The sequence below is a fragment of the Triturus cristatus genome, chromosome 3_1, assembly GCF_964204655.1.
Source record: "Triturus cristatus chromosome 3_1, aTriCri1.1, whole genome shotgun sequence".
Classification (NCBI taxonomy): Eukaryota; Metazoa; Chordata; class Amphibia; order Caudata; family Salamandridae; genus Triturus; species Triturus cristatus.
The window spans coordinates 140213787-140239961 of record NC_140583.1 but is presented as its reverse complement, the minus strand read 5'-3'; the positions used below and the strand labels follow the sequence as shown (position 1 = coordinate 140239961).

The 26175-nt window shown below is 42.4% G+C and overlaps 1 protein-coding gene across 1 annotated transcript in view; it reads left to right on the top strand.

Annotated features, from left to right (window-relative positions):
- Positions 1 to 26175, top strand: part of NADSYN1 (NAD synthetase 1) — a 199914-nt gene that overhangs the window by 121049 nt on the left and 52690 nt on the right. The window contains exons 13-14 of the mRNA XM_085643580.1: positions 2845 to 2947; positions 7674 to 7842. Coding sequence (XP_085499706.1) covers positions 2845 to 2947; positions 7674 to 7842 — 272 coding nt within the window. The remainder of the gene's footprint in view (positions 1 to 2844; positions 2948 to 7673; positions 7843 to 26175) is intronic.

Sequence of the window (26175 nt, the reverse complement as noted above, 5' to 3'; positions counted from 1 at the left end):
GATAGAGCCCATTGCATTAGTCCAGTTTGGCAAGAACCAGAGATGTAACCACAGTTTTCTGACTATCTTCTGGAATAAAAGGTAGGATTTTCTTAATCACCTTAAGTAAGAAGAAGCGAAATGAGGAGACCGCATTTACCTGTGCCTCAAAGTTCAATTTCTCATCAATAATCACTACCAGATCTCTTGCTTTGGGAGCTCGAATAAGTACTGCCCCCAATTTGTCTAGCCACCAGATCTGGGACCAACTTGGGGAGTAGTTGCTGAAGAGGACTTTCTCCGTTTTTCCTGAGATCGGATTCAGGCAGTGTGAACTCATCCATGAGCTGACTGCCATCATACAAGCGATGAATCTTTTAACTGGCGGCATGCGGTTTTTAAAGGCAGACAAGACGATTTGAGTGTCGTCGCATAAGATGTTAGTGTCAGACCGAAGGATCTGATTAGTGCTACTAATTCTGATACATAAATATTAAAAAGAGTAGGGCTCATTGAGGAGCCCTGTGGGACCCCTCAAGGGAGAACATAGGGTGGGGATTCGTAGCAGCCCCAGGCAACCGATTGTGTTCTACCAGATAGAAAGGAAGAAACCAGTGCTAGAGCGTTATCCGTGATGCCAAGAGTATTCAGACGATTGAGTAGCAGATTGTGGTCGACCATGTCGAACGCTTCCGACAGATAGAGCAAGATAAGGTCCGCAGCACCTCCTACATCTAGAACTGCTCTGATTTCATCTGTAGCTTTTATTAGGGCCGTTTTGGTGCTGTGCTCTGTGCTAAAACCATACTGGGACTTATCTAGAAAATTACGTTCATGAAGATAGAGTGTAAGCTTGTCATTCATGACTTTTCCTACCAATTTAGCCTGGAGAGGAAGACGCGAGATGGGCCTATAGTTGTTTGGTTCGGCTGAGTCAAGACTGGGTTTCTTCAGAAGGGGTAGAATTGGTGCCCTCTTCCAGGCGGAAGGAAAAACCCCTTCTGTAAACATAGAGTTGAAGATGGTGGTTGGACTAGGGCAGAGTATCTCAGGGACCTGTTTGAATATTCTGGGGGGAAGAGGGTCATAAGGAGAGCCCAATTTGGCCTGTAGGATAAGAGTTGTCATCTCGTCGTTGGTGACTGATTTAAATTCTTTGAATACTGGAGCACTAGGGGATCGCGGATTTACTGAATCATGTGTATCAGATCTGGTCCTGTTGTCAAAAGTGATATAGATTTGCTCCACTTTATTTTGAAAATGCTGGGCTAGTGAATTACAAAAGGCTTGGGACTGTTCATTCGCCTATTTTTTCTGGGAGTACAGACAATGTTCCTATATAAGATCGGCTGTCTCCCATGCAAGCATGCCTTATGCATGCTCTTCGCTATAGGTGCTTTTAACAGAAACTATGCTGCTGTTTAAAGAAGAAGCTGACTTAATACAGAGATCTTATGCCCTGCAGGAGGCCTCGGGTTCTTTGCCTGTGGAGTCCATGTTGTGAATAAAGATTTTTTTACATTATTCGTCTATCTTGCTGGGATCTCTTCTTTTATCTGAAAACTAGTGCAAGGGACGCGCGAATCGGTGGTTTTTACCCTGCATGTGGGCTTTTGTTTATTGTACATGTGAGCGCCAGGCCTAGTTCTGGCTTTTTAAGCGAATTTGGTGATCCTGGGGCTGAACTATGAACATGTTCTACTTTGGTATTCAAGTTAGGAACTGGTCCATGCACCTGTTTTTGAACACATTGTGCTGTCTGCAGGACATGCTACGGAACAGAGCACTGGCCTGCATTTTCATATTTAAGGGCTGCATTGCCTGCATCTCGTACAGCAACTTATAGATTTTCAGAGTTGATGTATGAGAGAGAAGCTGCGCATTTCAGCATAACCGGTGCATGGACTCCTGGATCTGCGCATGGTTGCTGAAGATGTTTGATGTAAAGCGCCAGTAGTGTTTGGTACAGCATTTTTAGGATTGTAGAGGCACACTTGTACACTGTAATATTTGATGCTACGATCCTGAGTAGCAGGAGAAGTGTTGTATGCTCTTCTTTTCGAGAACATTTTGATTTTTTTGGGGCGTGCGGAAGTTACCAATAAATCCGGGTGTGGGAAAACCTATCACTCCTAATCAGGAGAAGCGAAATTAATCAAGGCCCATGTGGCGTACCATGACCCAAGAGTGTCGTAGCGAAAACATCCATCACAGAAAAGTACTAACACGTAGAGGCTGCACTTATCATGCTGTGACATTAGAGGGCGTCAAAGCAGTAAAAATGCAGCAAAATCTGGTGCTTTCAAGTTTACACTGAAAAGCAGGTATTCTCTCTGGTGGTGTTTTACTGGTTAGAACTGGGTTTAACTAAAAATGGAAACCCCTCTTTAAAACCTATGACACTACGGGTTTGTGACAGAGTATCCCATCTGCCGAACTATAAAAAAAAAAGTCCCAAAGTTTCTAGAGGGTGTTGGTTACTTAATGCAAGCTCCTGTCTGAATGTTTTGTCGATCACTAAACTGTTTAATGATATTTGCTGAGAACTGAATTTCTCATAGGAGCACATGTGCGGCTTCAGTTCATGTTTGTCAATGTGAACATATGAAACGTCACACGTGCTCCTCAGAGAAACCTCACAGGAAATGATTCACGGTTCATACCAGTTAAAAAGGAAAAAAAAAGAGCGTAGAAAGGCTATGACGCTGCCTCTTTGACTTTGTCACGATCCCGTCCTGCCTGCAACTCTAACCTCTACTATTCAGAGATAGTAGGTTTCAGATTATTAAAATGCTAATAGAAGTACATAGAATAAAATGATCTGCACCTTTGTATTAAGTGATCTGTTGTGGCTTGTGGTTTTAGGGTGGATTTCTGCTCCCTCTCAGTGGTGGAATCGATAGCTCAGCGACCGCTTGCATCGTGTTCTCCATGTGTCACCAGGTTACGCTCGCTGTGAAGGACGGAAGTAAGTGGATCTCAGTTATTGCTTCTTAGCACAGGCGAGGGTGTCTTCCAACTTTTATATATAAAGAAAATAAGAAGAGATTAGTCAGCGGGAACTAAAGATTTACTGGTGCGATCTCAGGATCTGGACTCCTGGTCTGCTTGTAGCCCCACACGTGCAATAATGTGTACATTTCTGGTGCAAAGATGGTGTCCCTGTGAAAACACAGAATGTAAAAACATCTGTTGGAGAAACAGCCAAAGTCTTCAACTCACAGGAATATCCCGCCTGAGACATTCTTGCCCGCTTCTTCATCCTTTCTGACATGCACAGATTTAGGAGAGTGAGCGTTGGTGGCTGTTGCTTTCTTTGTTCCATCTCTGACCAGTTGGAATGTGTGCATGACTCTCGCATGGTTTTGCTGCATCAAACATCCGCCTGCTTGAAGCAAGCTGCAGAGCCACATAGACACTCTGCTGCTGATACTTGTGAGTGTTTAAAAGCGCTTTGTCTACAGGCCCGACAGTGGCTCACTGAGGTAAGCGCTCAATGCTGACACCATGAGCGATATAGGGGTAATGAGATTGGAAACCAAACAAAGCCAACTCCGCTTTACATCCTTCCATGGTCGGTCGATAAATCAAAGATCTTTGTATCAGAGAATAAACACGCATTATTCATAGCGCTTAGAAACGGTACTGTATATTAAGAGATACATAATTATAAGAAATTATAATCCATCTAAAACAGACTTCATTGATAAGTTGCGATCGAAATATTGAAAACTGGGTGAGATATGGCTCCCTGAAGAGTGAGTGTGCGTGCATCCTGATATGGACAGGTCTGCCTCGGGCCACCTTTGAAAACAATGTGCCATTGAGTTCACTAATGGACCTCTTTACTTAATGTCCAATGAGACCCTTGGATCTCTGAAGCGCCTTCCATAAATGGTCGATACCGTGATAATACTGGGAGTCCGCCCTATGTTATTACTGTGGCCTGGTAAGGGAAATGTTTTATCATTTAGCCGTAGTAATCCCCAAAATAAGGGGGCATCACCTCTGCTGTGGCTAGAGATACACATTTGCCTTTGGGGAGGTCGCAGTCACATCAGAAGTGCACTCCCAGATAGCAGCCCTCTGGAGGGGGAGAGGCTGGACAGACATCCTCTTGCATGCGGGTGCAGTCACTCACTGCGCTCACCTGCCAGGGGATGTCTAATCCCCTTAAAAGATGCTTCAAACCCGCTCTGTTTTTTCACTTGAATGTGAGTTCGCGGCTGCCATTGGGCAGCGCAATATATGTAAAAGGGCGTACTTTCCCTGTTTGCGCCTGGCGCACCTGTTTTAAGTTCGCTGGGAGAAACCGGGAAAGTGCGCCCAGTTCCCGACTCCAACTCTGTTAGGCCAATAATGACAAGGGAGCCAGTGTGCAAAAAAACACAGATTTAGACGTTTATAGCCAATAATTTACAGTGGCGTTACCTTTGCTCTCTGTGGTATTTCCTCTGCATTACACATAACACGTCTTACACCAAACTCTGGTCGAAGATGTTCCTGTTAAATTTACCATTTGTGTACATGAATTAGGAGTATCGTGCATTTCACGTTTTTCTCTCACATATGGGGGCACTCAGTGGCGTTTAATGTAAAGTGAATTACCCCTCCCCCCCCACCCGAAGGCGTTGCGGGATCCCGGTGTCTCCCATACCTTACAGGTATTCATTAAATGTGGGCCCCTGAAGGGTTGCGGGCCCTCCGCAGGGCTCCCTGCACCTGCAAAGGGTAGGGGCCCCTTGCGGTGCAGGTGCCTTCATGAGACTTCTGTATGTTCTATACAAACATATATACTTTTGTTACATACATGTCTATACTTAGAAAACATACAGCCAAAACAATGATCGAGGGACGAGAACAATACAGAATTTAACATTCCGTTTACCTTTTTCTATTTGTCAAAATGAATTATTTAACGAGGGGGCAGAGGCTGACGTCAGCAGTGTTTGTTCAGGTGACGTGACACTGTGTAGGCCAGTCCAGGGAAGCCCGGCCACGCCGCACCGTGTCTGACTGGCCCCTGTCACAAACCTTCAAGTGAAGGGGAAACATTATGAACGTGGTTGGGAGTCTCCAACGTGTTGTTGCATGGAGAACAGAAACCGTATATTGCCACACTGGAATATTGAACATGTTACAGGTAGGGGCGTGGCTTTCATTGGTGCACCAGGTGCAGTGGCACCGGGGACTGCAAACCACTGAACCCTAAATATTGCCTTATTTCATATTTCAAACAGTGGCGAAGGGCATAATGCCTACGCAACTGGTTACAGATTAATACGGAGCCCAGCATGCTTCAAAGAAGATGGCCTTGCAGACCTTGCTTGGCCAGGGCTCTAGAAGCATGTCCAGATGAAGTGATACAATCCTCTACGAGACACTGTTATCTTTGAATGCCCTCAGCTCTTTACTTCTCTTTCTATCGGTTTGCATCAGGACCCATTTCAACACTTCCTGGACTTATGCTCCCACTGTCTGAGGTGGCCTTGTGGACTGCCGTACCAAACAGCGTTTATTGTTAAAATGCTACTTTCCTGCTAATAAAACACATTTACGCTTTAGCAAGAATTTAGCAGTCCAACCAGAAACGATGAAACATCAGATGAAAATGGCCGACTACCAAGCAACCCCAATGAGTGGGGCTGCAGCTGGTTTTGATACCACTTAACCCAGAAAGCCCATTTTATGTAGGTTTTTCCATTATAAGGGACACATTATAAGATGCCACAGCACAAAGCTCCTTTTATTTCCAGTTATTAGGAATGAGAGATGAGGCAGAGTAGAATGAGTTTAGAATATTGTTCTCATGAAATTGTACTTGCACTTATGCAGCGATTCAACCACCCGACTAGTAACTGACACACATTTGCTCATAGGTAGCGCCCTACTCCCGGAGAGTGCTGGGATGGAAGAGTGTGTGTGTCTGTCTTATAGCCTTGATGGGTGACAGTGCAATATATTCTTACATTATAGCATTTCTACTCAAGTCTATTGGATGATGAATGGACAAGATCTCTCTTTTATAGATTAATCTACAGCTCTTACTCATCCACCCAAGTTTCCTCGTTCACTTCTGCCTCAAAGTACTTGGCTATTCCGAGGTTCAGCACTATATGAAACCATACATAGCCAAACCTCTCTGACTTTTATCCCTTTCACCTCTTTCCTCCTCAGTCTTTGACATGGCGAGCTCGCCTGTAGAGAGACCTGCGGAGACACAAATGTGGGCTGTGTCCTCGACCAGTCCCAGGGACAGACGGGGCTCAGCAGTCCTAGTGTAATCAACCTAATTTTAGCCTTAGATGTTTGATGTTTTCACCAAAACTTTCTGTGGTGCATCTCCGTTTGTTTTCATTTCTTACTGTGTACCATATTATTACAGTGATGTTTGTTATGTTATTTGAGCCAACTGTTGGGAGATTGCTGCTGGTCGCCTTCCATTAGTTCCTATGTTTGTTGAGTGGGACTCCATCCTTATTTGAAGCTTGTTTTTCCTGTTTTCCAGCACACTTATTTCCTCACGCGTCCCACTCCAATGGCTTGCATTTTTCTCCTCATATTTTGCCTACTCAAGCCGGTCCTTTTGTTGCCGCAGGCTGTTCCCCAAGTCACTCGATTTGGTCATTTCTCCCTCACTTTCCTCATCCTGATTCTTAGTCTTTCCTCCCTATTTTTTGATTTGCCCCACGAGAAGCATTTAGTTTCCATCATGTTTCGACGGGATGGCATGTATTGTTCCTCTGTTGATCTTCGACCTTGCATTGCAGCGCTTATTCGAGATAAATGTGTCTGCGTCTCTACCTCTCCTTCCACCCTCATGCCTCTCTGTTCATAAAAAAAAAAACCAATCCCAAACGTAAAATAAATTTGATAACTGTTCCATTATGGCCCCCATGCATGCCAGGCAAGCACTTTCCATTCATTTCCTTATGCTTTTCATAAAGCACACGGAAACTGGTACAGAGATGGCTTACACCCCTGCTCTCGCACAATGGCCGTATAGAAAAACAATCAGTAACAAATTAATTCCATTTCACTGTTGAAAACTTTGGGTTTTGCCAATGCTTGTTGTGTTTGTAAATGATGGTCGATTGAAAGCCAATCTGCATGATTTTCGCTGCATGCAAACCTATATGCAACTGAATGTGATAAGGTTTGGCAAAGAATGAATGTATCTCCCTTCTCACCCTTTACCAGGCCCCAGAAAACTATTGTACAGTGTGAGGAACTCGCGCAGTGTTGTTGAGGAGTTTAGATTCCAGTGTTGTTAATTCAGCAACTTTCAAACAAGTAGCCATTGAATGCCTTAGGGTTTTATTGCTATTGAAATTAATTCAACATCCTAATGTGTGTGCTCCATAAATATTGTGTTGTGTTATACATGACCGCTTACATAAACACAACAACCCTACAGTCATCTTTACCTGAGTGTTTATTCCCGAATAGATGAATAAATGTTGAAAAAGCTAGTTGTAACTTAATTCTTTCACAGAACCAAAGAAATTGTAGATTCATGCTGATACAATTAGAGAAATAGGTATTTGAATATGTACAGATACGTAAACAAAACAACGTAAAATGGAATTGTGCATATAAATAATGTTTTTATTTGCTTTCACTTTTTGTAACATGCTATAGCTAGCTCAAGAGCCCAGACTGAAAAGGTTATTTTTACCCCTCTACAACCGCAGATAAGCAAGTGCTAGACGATGTCCGGAGTCTAGTGCATGATGACACCTACACGCCAGGAGACCCCCGGGAGTTGTGCCAACGTGTCTTCACCACCTGCTACATGGCAAGTGAGAATTCCTCCAAAGACACTTGCAACATGGCGAGACTGCTGGCAGAGCAAGTGGGCAGGTACAGGACCACTTGAAATTAACCGGGGTACTTTACCTCCTTCTGATATGTCGGCGTGTGGTGCACCCCAGATCTTAGGGAGCATAAGCGGGCAGATCTCCCAAGCACCTTTGGAGAGAAGGAGAACAGGTAGGTGTCTCTCACTACTCCCTACAATGAGCTATGCTCATCCAGGTATGCCATATTAAGAGTCCCATAACCCTGTCAGAGGTCTTCTCATCTACAGGGAAGGACTGAATCCAGATCCAGATCTCCAGCAGGTCCCTTAGAAACAGTGGACACACACAGTTGTTGTTTACCAACATACGGTTATTTATTATAGGATAGGTCTTGGATATCAGAATGGAAGGAATTGTTATGATAATCTCATCAATTATAATATAAAATAAAATTAACATTGGCAAAACCCCAATCATATGTCCTCAGACATCCCTACATTCCCCATTTAATTTTTCTAGTCCCCATCTCATATCTACAAATATATCCTCAGCCTCTTGATTTTGATATTGGATGAATGGTTATATATTGGATGAATGGTTATATATTGGACGAATGGTTGTGAGAATTCCCTACTGATTTCAACGCCCTCATGCCATTTAAAGCCATCGGCATGGGGTCCGATATCGGCCCTTCAGCATGGCTCTTAGCTCTCTTTATACTTTCTCCTTCAGTTATTCTCTTTGGAGAGAGGAGGAGGAATTCTTGAGTATGGAAACCAGGCCAACATAGCCATCTCTGTTTTCTTCCTCGTCTGATTTGTTCAAGGCCTGATGGCTTTGTAGCTCTAATTTCTGCACATAACTCTGCATCTTTCAGAGTGGAACGTTTTAAGTGCTCTGTTTAGTAAACACAACTAATGTCAACTTTTAACAGCTCAGAAAATAATCTCTAAAAGTAAAAAGGCGATCCAACACACAGTGTTGGCATTACCACTCGGCGTAAATCACTGCCACGCGTGGCAAGAGCGGAGATTGCATGTTCATGCTGTTATCAGACGGGTGTTTTAAGACTATTTTGCTTCTTGTACATGGATTCTTATCTAATTTGGTAAAATGTAGACCTAGGCTGATCCTGCTGTTCAGTAACCAATACAATGCAAATAATATCTGTCTGAAATTAATAATTTTTATAGATTTTTCTCATGCATATTGTGGAGATCCTGAACACCTGAATTGATTTTACTATTCAGTGGTCTGATAATTCCATCGCTGTTGTGTTTTATGCCGTCAGCTCTAAGACGACTGTGCAGTCCAAGCATGCAATTTACCCAGAGGTAAATGCCATGATTGAGGTCTGAACAACTATGGCTCCTGAGCAATAAAAATCATCAATTAATCGATAATAAGCTCCAGACGCCCCCTTTGACTCGCATAAAATAAATATAAACAATAGAAACTCTGCTGCTTTAACAACAACTACGTACTTCACTTTGAATGATGTTCCCAGGTTTTCATTGCTTGGGGGATTTTATTTTTTTATTCCTGTCCATGTTTGTGTTTTGATTACCTTTTACATCAGCTGGCAATTGCCCAGAACTGCCCCAGTCTCACCCCATCTATCTGCCTTTTATTGTCTCCCAGTGGAAATACTCTGTCCATTTAGAGCACCGTGCCTCGCCCAGCGGATCATTCATAGTTCTGGCCCTGTGAATATCATGAAAATGTTTGTTCACTTTTGTTCTTGATGCCTTCTCAGGCCATCCTTTCTGCTAGCCTTGACAGTTCCCTTTATTAAAATAGCTTGGAAGGGTGGATGCGCTTTCTCTTACATCGCCTCTACGACTCTGGACTCCTACCATTCCAACTGAAAAGCATCACCGAGTCCCAAGGTTTCTGTAAAAATAAAAACATGGCTTTTTGTTGCCCTTCTCGGTCCTTCTTTCACTGGTGCTTCAGTTCCTTTTCCTCTTTGATAATAGTGCCAGGACAGCCTTTATGTTATTCGCACACTATATCAATTTTTAACATAGCATAAACTGTGGCAATATTTCAATATATGAGGGTGCTGGCATTACACCCCTGGTCAGGCACGGGTGAATTAAACTTTGTTGACATGACACGTTCTATTCAACAGGACATAGAGACCATGATTCTGTCTGAGCTGCTTGGCAAGGGCACCTCACATCTCCAGCATTCTGATCTCTTCCGGGAGGGTGCCCTGTCCCGAGACCTGATTCTGTGCCATGACATTTCTTGGACATCCAAGGCCATCACTGTGGGGTCTTAAGGTGGTGTTTCAGTCAGAATTTCATTTGTAAACTTAGAAAGGACTCAAATCATAGGCAGACAATGTTGTTTAATATATCGCTCATTGTTATGGAGAGCTAGCTCCTTCAAGAGGACACATGACTCTTTCAGTCTCCTATTCTGTCCCGGATGCCGTTCCTCAGTGCATCCTTGTGTAGCGTTCTACTTGTTGTACTTTATAACCATGTAATGCTGTGTTGTTCATATATGACTCCTATGAATCCCCTCATGTACGTCTTCTAAACGTTACCACATAACATGTAAAGCGCTCTGATACCTTTTGGTCTACGTAGCGCTATATAAAACTCAAAATAATAACTACTATCTCTAACATCTCCACAGAAACACAGCGTATATGGCCAACCAAGTACTAGGAAAGGACTTCTAGCCACCCTGAGCACACTTAGGAGAATGTAGCACTGATTTTCTCTTCCTGTGATGGGTGTATATATACAATCACTTCCTATGCAGTGCGTCATACAGGCAAACATATAGTTATATTTCTGTTGGTTTGAGATTTTAGAAACATCTTGCTTCCGCTAGTCCACCTAACCCCTGTTGAAGGACCAATCCAATCCCCACCAGTTGGAAAACACTGCATCCTTCAACTAGATCTCTTACCTGTTGAGCATCCAATTGGGCCTCTAGCTCTCTATATGACCACAAAGGTGATGTTGCGGAACTCTGGTATAGTCACTGGTAGTTCTTGGTTGTTTCCTCTTTGTGCGTCCGCTCCAGGAATTCTGTTATTGCATGTTGCACGATCACCCTGCATCCCAAAGACGATCTGCACAAGGCAGGGAGATCCTCCAAGCATAGTAACATTTTTTCTTTTTACTCTAAGGCCAACTGACTACAAAATCTTATAGATGCACCCTTCATCACCTATTATATGCCTCTTTTTAGGTGCGATTTTCAGCTTTACCACCCTTTTTAGTTTGAAAAGAGTCAACTTTATTGAAGTAAAAGGGGAGGGGGAAGAGAAAAGGAAATATAAAAAAGATACATATGTACTGTACTACGAAAATATAATAATACATGAATGAGTGGTTGTTTTAACAATAGAGAAAAAAATATATGGAAATATAAAATAATTCTGGTCATTCATCTGAAACTTAACAATAAAATTCTATTGGATCTATACAAATAGTAATACAACTAGAGAGAAATAGGAATGTCAAGGAGGTTTTGAAACTTCTTGTTGTAAAACATTACGTGCATGAGAAAGCTTAGCATGGCAATCGATGAACGTCGTAACCGGAGACCATATACTTAAGCGTTTCACAGCTAGAGACAATGGATATACATAAACAGTGTCTAGTCTACGATTATGACATACAGCATGCCACCAGGCCTGAAAGGAGAGATCAGATAAATTCTTCCAATGTTTGGTAATTTGTTGAAATGCTACTCCCAAGAGTACATCTAAAACATGCATGTTTAAAGGACACTGAGACCAATTGTCAGAAAGGGAGCTCAAAAAAACATTGGCAAAAGGGAAGGGCACCACATAACGAAAAATTAGGGTAATTTGTTTCAAAACTTTTTCCCAAAAGACGTGAACAAATTGGCAAGTAAAAAAAAAGGGCTTTAAGTCTGCACCCATACAGGAGCATGATTCGCAAATATCAGGTAATTCATTGTTTATCTTATGGATAAAAAAAGGGGGAAAGAAGCAATCTATTGTAAATTTAAAAAGTGTCTGCGTGGTGTTAGCTGCTGTAGATGTTTTCCTGATCTTAAGCCAAATTTTATTCCATATTTGAATGGACCAATTAACATTTAAATCTCGTTCCCAATCTACTTCCACTTTAGTTTCATCTCTAGAGGGGGGCAATTTGCGTAAATATGTGTACATTTTTGACGCTTTGAGACCCAAAATCAGAAAGTCATGGGTAATGTTGGAAGTAGTAATGGAGGGATCCGAAGATGGAAGAGATTGGTTCACAGCCAAATCCAAAGCATCTTCCAACAACTGATATTTATTTGAGAATGAGACGGGAAAGCCAAAAATAATTCTAGCTTGGTGAAAGGTTACAATTACACCTTGTTGAATTAGCTGATGGACCCAGAGAAGACCCTTCTGTCTCCATGACTTCCAATAAATAGGCTTACCGTTAATCGTTACCTGGTTGTTATGCCATATGGAGGATTGTAAGAGTGACTTCATGTCGGTGGAACTATCTAATAAGCAGGTATCTAGTAATTCGTTAGTGTGTTTGACAATGGGAGTTGATAACTTCTGAGGTTTTCGAGTAAATTATAAATATTCTTCAAAGGAGAAGGGGGCTAGATATGAGTGTACTAGGATTCTAGGATAACCCACAGAGGTGTGTCTGGTGAGGTATCAGTGAGCCAATGAGAAGATTGGCGTAAGTTAAAGGCTTTATGATATGTAGTAAAGTCGGGATAATTAACACCACCATCTGATTTAGGGCGAATACGTTTTGTCAATCACATACGTGCTTTCCTTTTATTCCAAAGAAAGGAAGATAGTAAAGAGTAAATTTTTTTTAAAGAACTTTTGGGGTATAGCAACAGGAATGTTAAAAACAGTAAAAAGAAAAATCGGAGATAACCTCATTTTTATTGTATCTAACCTTCCCCACCAGGACAAATATAGAGGATGCCATTTCTCAATTAGGGAAGAAATCTTTAAGGAGCATTTATCTAAGTTAATGGAAATTGATGAATTAATTGAATTAGTGAAATAAACACCTAAGTACTTTATATGGTTAGTGTTCCAATTGAAAATTTAGTTAAGGCTATGTTACATTCTCCCCTTTTTGCCCTTGTTATCCTCCCTTTCCCTTGTTTTCCCTGCCTGAAACATGGAAAACTGTACCTGCGTTGTACGTTTGATGTTCCATGTTCCAGGGTCGATAGTTATGCTTGAACTTCGTTGCATTTGGACGTGCTGTGCCTCTTTCCAAAGCAATCACTAATAAATTAGTTTATCCTACCTGCTCATCGAGTCATCGTACTTTACAATTGGCGACGAATGGCGAAGACTACACCTCCCACGTTTCGGGTGAGGCACAGGTGCTGTGAAGTTTTCCGGACCCAACCTCTACGTGAGTGAGACCTAGCTGGTTACTCTACGCTTCGCCGCTTTGCCTGCTGTGCCACTCAAGGAAATCCCCAACGTCCTCCTTGCTTTCCTGCGATTTTCGCAGAGTTTCGTCCATTTTCAGGAGTTTGTGGACACAACCGACACTTCCAGGCACGTCATCATCCATTGCTAGGATACCGGCTGTGACGCTCTCTATTCGTCAGCACAGCAGTTTCCTTATATACTCCAACGCGCAATACCTGCCCCCTATGTGTCTGCTTCGCATTGGTCACGTCGCGCGTCATCACGCCGGCGGCCATTTTAGTGAAGATTGGAAGCGGTATCCTTCACTATTTCGTCTACACGGAACTCAGCGGCAGCAAATTAAACTTTACCTCAAGCAGCGGTAAACTCATTATTTGACGTAGCACTACTTCTTTCATTTTTATTTATAACTCAAACGACAAAAGTCTATTTCTCGACCATCATTGCACACACGGTGATGTGCACACCTGATTAATTGCTTTGGTGTTAATTTCTTAGTTATACCTCATGCTAGTTTCAGCAATCGCACACAATGATGTGCACATCTAACTTGAATGTTTTGTGACATTTGTTTTTGACGAGCCATATTTACATTTTACTGTATACATACCAGCATTCCTTTTGCAAAGTAGATAAGCCTGTTTAATTTGGTGACAGGCACACCTAGACTTTTAGTACCATATAATTGTACCTTTCTAGCTTAATTTCTTGCTATATTTTGTTTCATTTTTATTTCCTGGGATCAACATTTTATTGCATCATCATTATGCAATTTGACCCACCTTCTAAATTTTTACAATCGAAAGGAGAACCACCAATCCAAGATGGAATGAAGAGTTTTTCACTTTCCCTAAAGCCATAGATGGAGAGCGAATGTCAGCTGAAAGAAAAAAAAAAGAAATTATCCACTCTCTAGGTTCGGAAGGACAATTAGTATACAGGACTCTTCCTCCAGTTGGACTATAATTACACAAGATTGTCATCCTCTCCCCAATATCAATGAAATGATATGCATGTTAGATGTTGCTCGTGTTTTTTCCACTCTTGACCTTCGGTCAGTCTATCATCAAATTGAGCTCACTAATGATTCCAAACATTACACTGCCTTTATCACACCTCACAGGCTTTTTCAATTTAAAAGGATGCCTTTTGGCCTAGCCTCCGCCGCATCTGTATTTCAGAGAGCGATGTATCACATTTTTAAAGACGTGAGCATGTTTGTTAAGTGTTTCCAGATGACATTCTCATCTTTTCTAAAAATGAGAATGAACACTCTCATCATCTTAAAGAAGTATGTTCTAGATTGGGTGAATGTGGACTAACACTTAAAGCTACTAAATGTAAATTCTTTTGCAAATCTGTAGAATACCTAGGCCATACTCTTTCTGGTGAGGGTGTAGTGCCCAAGAAAGCGTTAGTGGATGCCATCATAAACGCACTGGCCCCTGATAATAAAGAGAAACTTCTTTCTTTTGCAGGTTTATGCGAGTATTATAGCAAATTTATACAAAACTTTGACACTAAAATGGAGCCTCTCAGAGAATTAACTAGGAAATCATCTGAGTTTATTTGTTCAGAGGAACAAGAAATGGCATTCAGGCAGATCAAAAAAGAGATTATTAATGCACCTACTCTTAAGTCCTTTTGACTTAATAAGAAATGTATCATTACCGTGGATGCCAGCCTTTATGGACTTGGTGGAGTCCTTAGCCAATGTTCTGGGAGAGATGAGTGGTGTGTGGCTTTTGCTTCAAGGACTCTTTTTGTAACTGAAAGGGGATATGCCGTAATTGGAAGGGAGCTATTAGCATGTATCTGGGCTATCGAACATTTTTGTAACTATGTGTGGGGAAGCAGATTCACACTTAGAACTGATCATAAGCCTCTTGTTGGAATATTATCTCCCGGGGGAGGCTGGAATTCTACTGCCCGTATAGCCCGCCTCACATCTCGCTCACAGGAATATGACTTTGAAGTAGTATATGTCCCGGGCAGGAGCAATATCACTGCTGATTTTCTTTCAAGGTTACCATGTTCAGACGAATGTGTCTCCACTGTTGAACAGGATGTGGATATAATTGCCACTATAAAGGATTTTGTTTCTCATGAGTTTATGAACCTGTCTGAAAGTGAGTGGACAATGGAAATGAATAATGATGTTTTGTGTCAGCAGATTTTTGAGTGTATAAAAAACAGGATGGCCCAAGGAAAGATTTGCTTCTGCTGATATTGCTCCTTTTTGTCGTGTATCTTCTAAGATTGAAGAAATTGGACATTTACTTTTCAAAAGAGGTAAGGTTATTCCTCCTGTCACTATGCAAAATAAGATTTTGTCTCTTTCTCATCAAGGGCATTTAGGCATGTCGTCTATTAAACGGCTTATTAGGGCCAACTTTTGGTGGCCTGGACTTGACAAAATGGTAGATAGGGCGGTTAGAGAATGTCCGGAATGTATTGGCAGTGATAAAATGCTTCAAGTTTCTTCTGCTCCTCTGCATCCTGTGTCTTGGCCTATTTACCCTTGGCAAAAGGTGGCTTTTGATGTATCAGGTCCCTTCAAGCAATTGCCTTTGAATTCTCCTTTTGCTTTGGTCATAGTGGACTACCACACCAAGTGGCCAGAAGTTAAGTTTGTAGCAAATGCTTCATCTCAAGTGATTATCACCTTTTTCAAGGAAGTTTTTGCTCGTGAGGGGTCCCCAGAAGTGGTTGTAACAGATAATGGCATACAGCTCACGTCACACGAAATTAATGATTTTTTTCATATGTGTAATATCAAACATCTTACCACATCTTTATACGAACCAAGAGAAAATGGTCAGGTAGAACGTTTTAATCGTGTTCTTAAGGATGGCGTTCAATCGGCTAGTATGTCCACTGAGCCCTGGATGGACGTAGTGAGAAGAAAGTTATGGATGTATTGCATCACTCCACATTCCGTAACAGCCTCTGTGAGGTGCGTTTCTTGAATCAAAGCTATATCGGCATTCAATTTAGACAAGTGTGATAGTACACGTTGTCTCTTGATCGGTGAATGCAAACCTCGGACATTCCAAGTAACAATGTTTAATGACATCTAATAACCATTAAGACTACAGCTCGAACTAGACCAGATATTATAAATACTTGAAAAATGATAAACCACAACATTGAGTAAGTGAGAAAAAGGCGTAACAATATATGAAAAAGGGAAAAAGAAGAGGAAGAATAACAAGGATGAAAGGTGGGAGATAAACAATTGAAGTAAAAGAGTAAAACAAAGCCAGATATTAAGAAGCGATACAAATAGAATATAAAATGTATGCAGAAAAAACCACAGCATCATGCAGTTGTAGAGAAAGGTAATAGGAATAAATTCATAAGGATAAGAAAAAGGTATCAGAAAAGTACAGGTATAGAAAAAGTAAAAGAACCAGAGAGAAACTAGAAGGAGGTAGAGGGAAGAACTACGCAAAAGAAGTGTGACCGAGGGTGGGAGAAGAGGATTATCACAAAGGGAAAAACACATACCTATAAAATCCAAAGAAGAGGGTGAGGGGGGGTGAAACCACATGGAAAGGCGGTGCGTCCGGATCTCACGGGAAGGGGCACAAGGGCGAATGGAGACAACATGGTACGAGACAACAGGATAAACAAGTAGCAGAGATGCCTATAAAGGAGAATAAAATGATTACATTACAAAATTAATTCTAAACAATTACATTCTATGATGAGTAACAAAGACAACAAGAAAGAATGAAAAATAACAGACTCAAAATATCAGAGCAACATAAGATGGGAACAACCTGAAAGGCAATAAAGGAAGAGTAAAATAAACGCAGATAAAGAAGTACATAACAACAACATCAAAAAACATGCATATTCTGAACCAAATTGAGAGGATGAAGCGCCAGATGTGTCCATAGAATCAATTCTGCAAGCATTAAGAAAACTTCAATTTAACTGGTTCCTCACAGGAGGTTGTCTTGTTCTTATATGTGACCTTAAAAAGACATGGGTGGAAGAGCCCATATGGAGCACCTAGATCTGGTCTCATATTAAGAAATTCTCTACGTCTGTCAGCAGTGCTCTTAGTGTAGTCCTGTGAAAAAAACAGTGCATAACCTAACCAAGAGATGCGTGATGATTATTTAGATGCAGAAAGAACCTGAAGAAGATCTGTGTATTCCTAGAAATAAAGAATTACACCTCTTGGATGAGCATGTGCAGAAGTGTTTGTATGAATACGACCTAGTCTGTGCGCATGTTGAATATTCAAAACAGTACCTTCAGGTAAAGCCAACACTTTCGGTAGAAAGCTTTTGAAGAAAGTGATAGGATCATCCCCCTCTGTATTTTCAGGCAAACCATAAATGCGCAAATTATTTCTCCTATTTCTGTTTTCTAAATCCTCGACATGTTTCTCAAGGGAGGAGACCTGCGATTGCAGGAGATTGACTTTGCTTTCCATTGCGTTGTAAGAAGAGACGCTTTGTTCTACTGCATGGAAACGCTCGTCCCATTGAGACCACCTGTCTGTTAGAAATTGAAGTTTGGTATTTGTGTCTTCCATAAATGGTTTTAATGCACGTATTTCTTCCAGTAACAGGTCTAATGAAGCAGGAGGTGGTGATTTTGTAGGAGAGGGTGGGTCTTTCTAAGGTGCTAGGGGTTAGTTTTGGTAGAGTTTGGTCGCTAGTTTATTTGCGCAGATATAGAAGGAGATGTGGTGACTTTTGATTGAGAGGCTAAAGTAGACTCCATTGCCGCAAATTTTGTAAAAATTGTGGAGTTTTTTAAAATAAATTTGCGAGTAGGAGATGGAGTAGAGGAGGTAGGTCTTCTTAATCTGCCCATAAACCCACTTTAATCCAAAAGAATCTCCAGAAGTACCAAAAGCAGGGATAACTCAATGGCACAGAGACTGTAAAAGTGCCAGTGGTATTCAATGAGTAGAATAAACCAGTATTACACAAGCGTAGTGATCACATACACAAAAAGAAAGTAGAATCTCTCCTTTGCAAAAAAAAAATGTGAAGGTTTTTATGCGTAGTGGAAATTGCCTCGAGGAGGTGCGCTGAAACCATCCACAGTTTAGAGCGCTTCATTCTTTTATTTTTAAGAATTAAAAGTGAGGAATTGAGGCAACCACATCCTGGAGAAAGAGAGCAGTGATTGTCAGTGAGGAATTGAGTATTTTCCAGGTTGAAAATAAAAGTACAGTATAAACTGCAAGGAGCTTTAAAATAGAGGCATTAAGACATTCTTTGCTGAGTTGGTGGGAACGCACATTCGAGCAGGAATGAGAAATGCAGCACGTCACTGCAAGACGGGAGCAGTGAGAAGATGGGGGCTTGAGGTGACTGGAGGCAAAATGGCGGGCGCGACTGAGGAGGCAGCAAAAACGTTGGAATACCTGGTATTCTTTAATGGTGGTGCATCGCCGGCACTGTCAAATAAACGTCGGGCAGTTCATAATCCTGAAACTGCACTTCAGGTGAGGAACGGGTCACGGGACCCACGAAGAAAAACTGCCAGCTGGTGCAACCTCGCCGAAGCTCATGGAGCCGCCGCCGCCATGTTCCGTGGGTGCCAAGCCACGCCCCCCCAGCTTTAACACCCTTAATACGGTTCTTGTTATTGTACCTCAACTAATGCTCATTGACATTGTTTTTTGAGTATTCTTCATCGTGGGTCCTTCTTAAAAGTATTTTGTTCTAAGAGCATTTGTTATCCCAAAATAGATTCTACTTTTACTGCTAAGTAAAACTTCCAAGCACGGCGATGCATCCAAAATAATTCGTTAACAATACTTTCTGGTTCAGGACATAAATGCCCTCATCTCTATGGTTCATTCTGGGAAGTGTCTCCAATAGTCATGGGGCATGCATTGCAGAGCTATGTTGCAGAAATAGCCCTCTGCCCGTATCATGTTGGTTCAAACTTCTTTTTCCTTAACTTTAGGGTGGGTGATCTACTGTTAGCTTAAAGTTGATAAACAGTGGTTGCATTGTGGGTAACCTTTACCTTGTTAGAATACTCTCCCTAAACTCCTCTGAGGTTTGGTTCAACTGTATCTGGGAACAATTCATGTTGTATTGGGCGTTGTGATGGTGCAAACAGCTTTGAGGACTATTGTAATAGCACTGGTGTAGGTACATATTTCAAACTATCATCAAGCAGTAGATATTAATGGGTTGCATGTTGTTGCATGTGTTAGTGCTCCAGCTAATGCATGGGTTATAGACTAGAATTAACAGAAGAAAACTCTTTATGCTGGCCTACTTTGCCCATCCTTCGATGATCTGCTTTATGGACTGTTCTTTACATTCAAAGAAAGCTTGTCCTTAATATTGACTGTGAGTATGTTGTTATTGATAAACATAAGCAGCTTCTAATTTACCATGGCAAATAATTAAATACTTTGGACAACCTTGATTTCTTCCAAAGCCTGTCCTGTGGGTCAGACACTCGATTGAATGGCCATCAACTTCATTCAAACATTGGATCAGGTCATATACATTTTCCCCTCCAGTTAAAACATCACGTACCTTTGTACAGGATGACATAGTGCATTTCTGGTGACTAATTCCTCTTTAGTTCCTCTAACGATGTTCATTCTGTGCTGTGTAGATGCCCAGCCCCCCCTTGAGAATTTAAAGTCCCTATATTCCAAGTAAAGGCAAGATGAGAAGTCTACTTCACCTTTCAGCCTTTACCAACTTTGATCGCCAGTATCATGCCACCACAGCAGGCCTCCCAGTGTGAAAGCCAGCTGTGCTGGTCGATCACTTGTCAAAAAACATATGCATTTTACTTAACTTGAGAAAAAGTGACCCTTCTACTCAGCCAGCCGCCCTCAGTATTAGGTGCAGCTCTCCTTTGATAGCAGATGCAAGACAAGGAGGCAGAAACCTGCCAGATTGTATGTCACAAAAAGCAAAAGGAGAAATAACCTTCTGCTCATTAGACTTGTCCATCATTCCTGCCACTCAGAGAGGAACTGAATTCCCATTTCTCCAGAGAGCCATTCACCTGTCATCAATAAGAATCCTTCCATATCTCTATGCCCTCCTTTGCCAAAACTGAAGACACTTCTCCTTCCTTGTTCCCTCTTCACTTCTTGTTTTCAAACTCAAATCGTCTACTGACCACCCTCAATATACATGTCTGTGTTGCTCCCAAGATAGGTTTCTAGTCGGTCAATACATATAAGGCACATTATCCAGACTGCTGGTAAGAAATCCCTGCCTTAAACCACTTCCCCATAGTAACACGCAATCATTTGCTCGAACTATCACATCCTTTCAAGTAGGAGCAAAGTAGAAATGGCTCTGGTAAGGCTACGAACTATGACCCAGGGAGCACTGGCGCATTCAAGAAAACTATCACTTTAAAGTTCCTTCACAAATATGTTCCATTTGTTAATTTCTTAATTGATAATGATATAATGTGCTTCGATGTTCTTGTTTGAATCTGGAATTGTTTGCTTAGTATTTTGGGTGGATCAGGGTTGGTACTTGAGAATTTGTTTTTGAAATCCTCACTGTCTCCTGTCCTCATTTTCAAATTGCTACTTAGTAATGGTTGTTTTTATTGGATCTATTCAGTCAGATACCCATCGGATATTCTCTGTTTGATCCCGCTGGAAGTTGTAGCACAAAAACTCAATTAAAAAATAATTTTTTAAGGCTGTTTATCGGAAATCGATAATTGTGTCACTAAACAATGACCTCCTCAAATTCTAGTTGTAGCTTCTAGTATCTCTCTTTATGATCCAGTAAGGGCTCCTAGTCTTGAAAAGCTGTGGCAATAAACGTTTTAGATACATGGGCTCTAAGCAGAATAATGTGGGTGATTAATGAACAGAGTTTTCTTGGCTGCCTTTCATTTGGTTTTTGAATTTTGTATTCAACTGCAGGCCTGAGCTTGTAAATGGGGAATGTCTCTAAAGATAAGGACAGGAATGAGAGTGCATTGTTTTATCTTCATCTAGTGTGCACCTTCCAGTAGAAGCTGTGCCCAACTCGCCTCTAATTCTCTCTTCAAATACACTGCCTCTTGTAAGAGACATCTGCTGTTTCACTCAGTGCTACAAAGATTGTCTCTTTTAAGGCATAGGTTCAATACTCTGCAGACAACTTCAGACAATGTATGTTAGAGGTTGCTTCCTAGATGGCTGCCAACTCTCTCGAGTTAAATGGAGATAAGACTGAGGTACTCATCTTTGGAAGACCGTCCTCCATCTGGTCCTTCCAGCTGGTAGCCAAAGAGACTAGGACATGCCCAAACACCTGATACATCATCAATTAGTTTAGGGTTCATACTGAATGCACTTTCGGTTTCTCTGCACAAATCAAGACAGCCACTACTATATGGTTCTCTATCGCCTCTTGTGCAGAGTTCTACTGCTGCCCCCAACAGTGCATCACAAGTCTGTCTTTCAGGCAGGAAGCCTGAATTACTGTAATTCACTTGGTCTTGGCCTTCCCCCAACTTTACTAAATAAGCTGCAGTTGATTCAAAATATTGATGACAGACTGCTACTTATAATTCCTTCTTGAAATCCCATTTCTGGACATCTTCAGGTGCTAATATGCTTAAAGCTCTATGAATGTGCCATAGGGCTTTTTAAGACAAAAAGCCCCTTAATATTAAGACCCATACCACTCCTTATCATCCCTCTGGCGCTGTCCGTGCAGCTTCTTTATTTTTGATATTGTCGCCCGAGTTCGAAATCCCTTAAAATATAGAAGACAAGAGGCGTTTGGTAAAACCGGAACAGTTTAATTAATATTAATATTACGGCCGGTAGAACACTTACAGGCACAAAGTCAGAGGACTGTCTCAATTTACAATTGTTAAGTATCCTTCTTTTATACAAACCATGATGGGTTGTAAAAGTTTTTGGGGTTCCATTTATGGTAAGAAAGGTTGTTTACTGTCTTTTGGAGTCATAAATTAATTGTCTAAGGGGTGTACTATAGGTGGGTCTCCCCCTCCCTTGGTCACATTGAGGCCACTTCTTAACGTGTCCCGATGTTCGGCATGGTGAGCGTGTGATCACTACGTGTGCTAGGTCCTTATGGGCTATGTTTCCTAACTCATGTGGTATCTGATTTTTATGGTGTTTTAGGAGTACACGTACCCCCTCCGGCCATGTGTGCTTTATTAGAGCAATCTCCTTTGACCCTTTGTAATGTTGCTGCGCTATCTTGGGGATTGACCAAGAGTTTCTTACCCAAGCGTTTGCCTGCTTGCTACGCACCCACCCACCTGTGAATTATCAATCAGCAATACTGGGCCCTGGGCCTTGGTCCCAGGGCTTGCTTGACTATATATTTGAGAGTCGATGTTGTTGTTGAGATCAGAACGGGCGATTCTGTTTCTAAGGACGAGATTTCATTTTCATCGATGAATGCATCAATTTCCATATTAACATTCTTCACTTGAGTTAATTTTTCAACTCCACTACCTAAGTCATGAATTTGGACACTTACTTTATTTGTGGCCTGTTGTTCCTTATGCTCGCTGTTGACAACAACTTCCCTTCTAGTAACCTGCATTCTTCCCAGTTTGAGGACTGCATTTTTACAGCAGGTGATCCCCAATTTTACAGCCTCATACGCCAATAGCCACATAATGATAACTGGCAACAGTGATTTACATAATCCGGATATCCATTGTTGGAGCCATGAGAACAAGTTAGAAAACCACTCCTGCTCAGGGGCACCTCCCTCTTTGCGCATGTCTCATTGTAGATTTTGCAGTGCTTGAATGGCAAGTGTCAGTGTCCCATTGTCCATGTCATTCCCTGGGATAAACAAGCAGCAGGCGGCTACGATCTTGGCACAAACCACTACCTCTATTGTGGTCATTAAGTCCAGTACATATTGGTCATGCATTGCCATGATGAGGCGGATTGCTTTAATTTATTCTTTGATGTAATATTTGCAGAGTTCGGTGCTGTTCATCATTTTGAGCATCTGCCACCGGGTTATCTGTAGTCAGCGGGCATTGGCTTTTGTTTGCAGTGTGAAGAAGGGTATCGGCCCCTCTGACTCCAGCTGGGCTTCTCTGAACAGTCTAAATTCTTCTGTAGTGTCTTTGAATTGAGCCCAGCCAAAAGGATCCACAGCTCTCCGTTCACGAGCTTGGTGTAGCAAAGTTGTCTTTTTCCTTAATGGGTGCTGGTAAGCATCTGATAGCTCTTCTCAAGGAACGACCATGGTCGGGGTGTTCAGGCTGACCAGGGAACACAGTCTCCTCCATCCAGGAGAGAGCTGAGTGTAGGCATACTCGACACATTGCCAGTAGTAATTCATCAGCATGGAGGTGCCCCATTGCATATCCGTAATATATACTATCACTCCGCAGTTAGCATTTGTGCCCATCTGAAGCATTCCTTTTCTTCTGAAACATAAGGCATACAGTGTAAGTTTCCATTCAATCAGGGCTTGTCCTTTCCCTTCTAACCAAGAGTATCCACCCACCCACCCAGATTTCCTGACATGGGGTGCTCATACTTTCATTCAACCCTCCCCCATACAACAGTTCCTTTTTATCCCTAAGCTGAATGGCCCTACATAGGCATTCCATGTCAGGAGAACATTTATTGTTTCGGAAGTCTGGCCCCGGTTATCCTTAAAGCCACTCGGTACACAGATGGATGCTCAAGCGGACGTGTTTGTGCACTGAGTTGGGGGTTTTACCACTTTTTCGTGAAATCTTGGGGCTATGTGATATATTCCCCTATGTGGCCCTTCCTACACAGCCTGTCCATATCGGCTTGGATATCAGTGGACTCAGGGTGTATATAGCTGTTGGGTTGGTGTCATATCTGGCTATGTTTGCAACTACCCTGTGTAGTTCTATCTTGTTAGGTTGGATCTTGGCCCTTATTCTATATAGGTAGAAGTGCTTAAGGCATTTTGCATTCTCATTTGTTACTACTTGGAACAAGTAAAGCCTGTTTGCGCCTACTGCTTGCGAGATTAGTGAACAGATGTAACGTGACCTGGCCGATGCTTGGGAGCCCAGTGTTCATATGTTCATATGCAAAATGGCACTGTGTAGTGCATGTGGGATGTTAGTGTTCTGTTTGGTGTAATTGTAGGTAACGTATGAGAGATCACTACGCAGGAGTATAGATCCCTTTTAGTGAATATCTCTTGACTCTGCAGTTCCTCTGTAGTACTCAAGTGTGGGACTCCCCATAGCAGGCAGATCGTACATAACTATATAAATATACATAACTTTTCTTGCGATTCTGCAGTTCTAGGTGTGGGTCTCCCTGGAGTTGTCTGTGCTTCTCCGGTGGCTGTGTTCCTTCTGACCAGTTCAAGAAAATTTGCATATTCTATTTCTAGGGTGAAATCTCCTTGGAAGGGCTTAACTGCACTTTGAAAAAGTGCACCCATGCACGTTTACCCTCCCCTTAGAGGGCTGTGTGTGATAAGCAGACCCCTCACTGAGGGCCCATAGTCGTTTCCTCCTTCCAATGGTGCAAGTTCAGTCATTTCCTTTTTCCTCTGCTTCATGGGGCCACCTCGCCACCAAGACCTGGAACACCCTACCCCTCCACCTCCGGCAATTACCGTCGCGGACCCAATTCAGGAAGGACCTCAAGACCTGGCTCTTCGAATGTACCTCCATGCTCAGATGGATCAGCAGCCCCTCCACTACCCTTCCCCCCAGTGCCTAGAGACCCTCACGGGTGAGTGGCCACACTATACAAACTCTTGATTGATTAAGGCGCAAGAAGTTCATTGTTCCCGTCACTGAGGATGTCTTCGTTTAGAACTGAAAGAGAGGCCTCCATTGAAACCGAGGTTTCTAGAGTATTTGTGAGCGATATCGGAACTACACGCCATGAAGGAAATGCTAAGAGTGGTCATGATGCCCTAAAATGGCGTCCTTTTGTCTTGGTGTTCGGGATACGTGCCATTAGACTTTGGCTGCGGGACCTAGGTGTCTCATTTTTTAACGTTTTTCTGGATGCTGTACCACCCCCTCGTCAGACTGTCCTGCCCTGGGGTGTGGCCAGTTAACCCCGCCTGGGGGTCAGCAGCAGAGTTGGCCCTAATTTCCATGGGCACCTTAGGCAACCTGATTATTCTGTGTTTCCATGGAATCACCATGTCGTTAGTGTGGACGCCCGATCGACGCAGGCTTGAATTCCTAGACTCAAGTAAAACATTTTTGGACCCCCAATACTGTCTGTTAGTCCTTTCTGATACAATTTATTTATTTATGTATTTTGTTGAAAGGGGGTAGAGGGATGCTGGTTGTCTTTATCATAGGAGGTGACCATAGCTGGGATTATCATTATCTCTCTTCATTTACTGAGGGGTCTATTTTACTGTGAATTTAGGTTCTGTGGTTGCAGGAAGGCACTACCCCCCCCCCCCCACGCTGTCACCCCTCCATGCCGGGGTTGTGGTCTAGTTCCCTGTTGTGCTGGGCTCCCTGTCTGTGGATGCTGCTGCAAGATGATTGCTCAGTTAAGATCCCTGCTGTGGTTGTGTGGCGAATGGCAGACCTCCCTGCGACTGAGTGTATGATGTGTTCTGAATACCCTATGCTTGGCACTAAAGTGGGACGTTAACCATATCCTGCTGTGTGGGATTTTGTGTCGATTGGACCTTATTCTCTAATCTCTGCTGCTTTTGCTGCTCGTGGTAAGCCTTTATCTGGCATGCCTCTACCAGGGGACCTCTCCTACGGCAGTAGAAGCACTGTCTAATGTCTGGCTGCGACCAGCTTCCCTGGCCTTTACTACCATAACCTGTTCGTGTTCCTGGACTCTCTGCTTGGAACCATCTAAAGTTTTGCAGCGGAGGCCCATTTGTGATTGGTGCCATCTGCACGGCTGTTGTATCGCTGCTCCCTCAAGGGCAGTCTTTTTTAACTTATGCTGCACTAATTCTGTTTGTCCCTTTTGGGTTCTGCTCCTGCTTCACTCTATCCTTTTCTTGCGTTTCTTATGGAATATATGTGCTTGTATTTCCT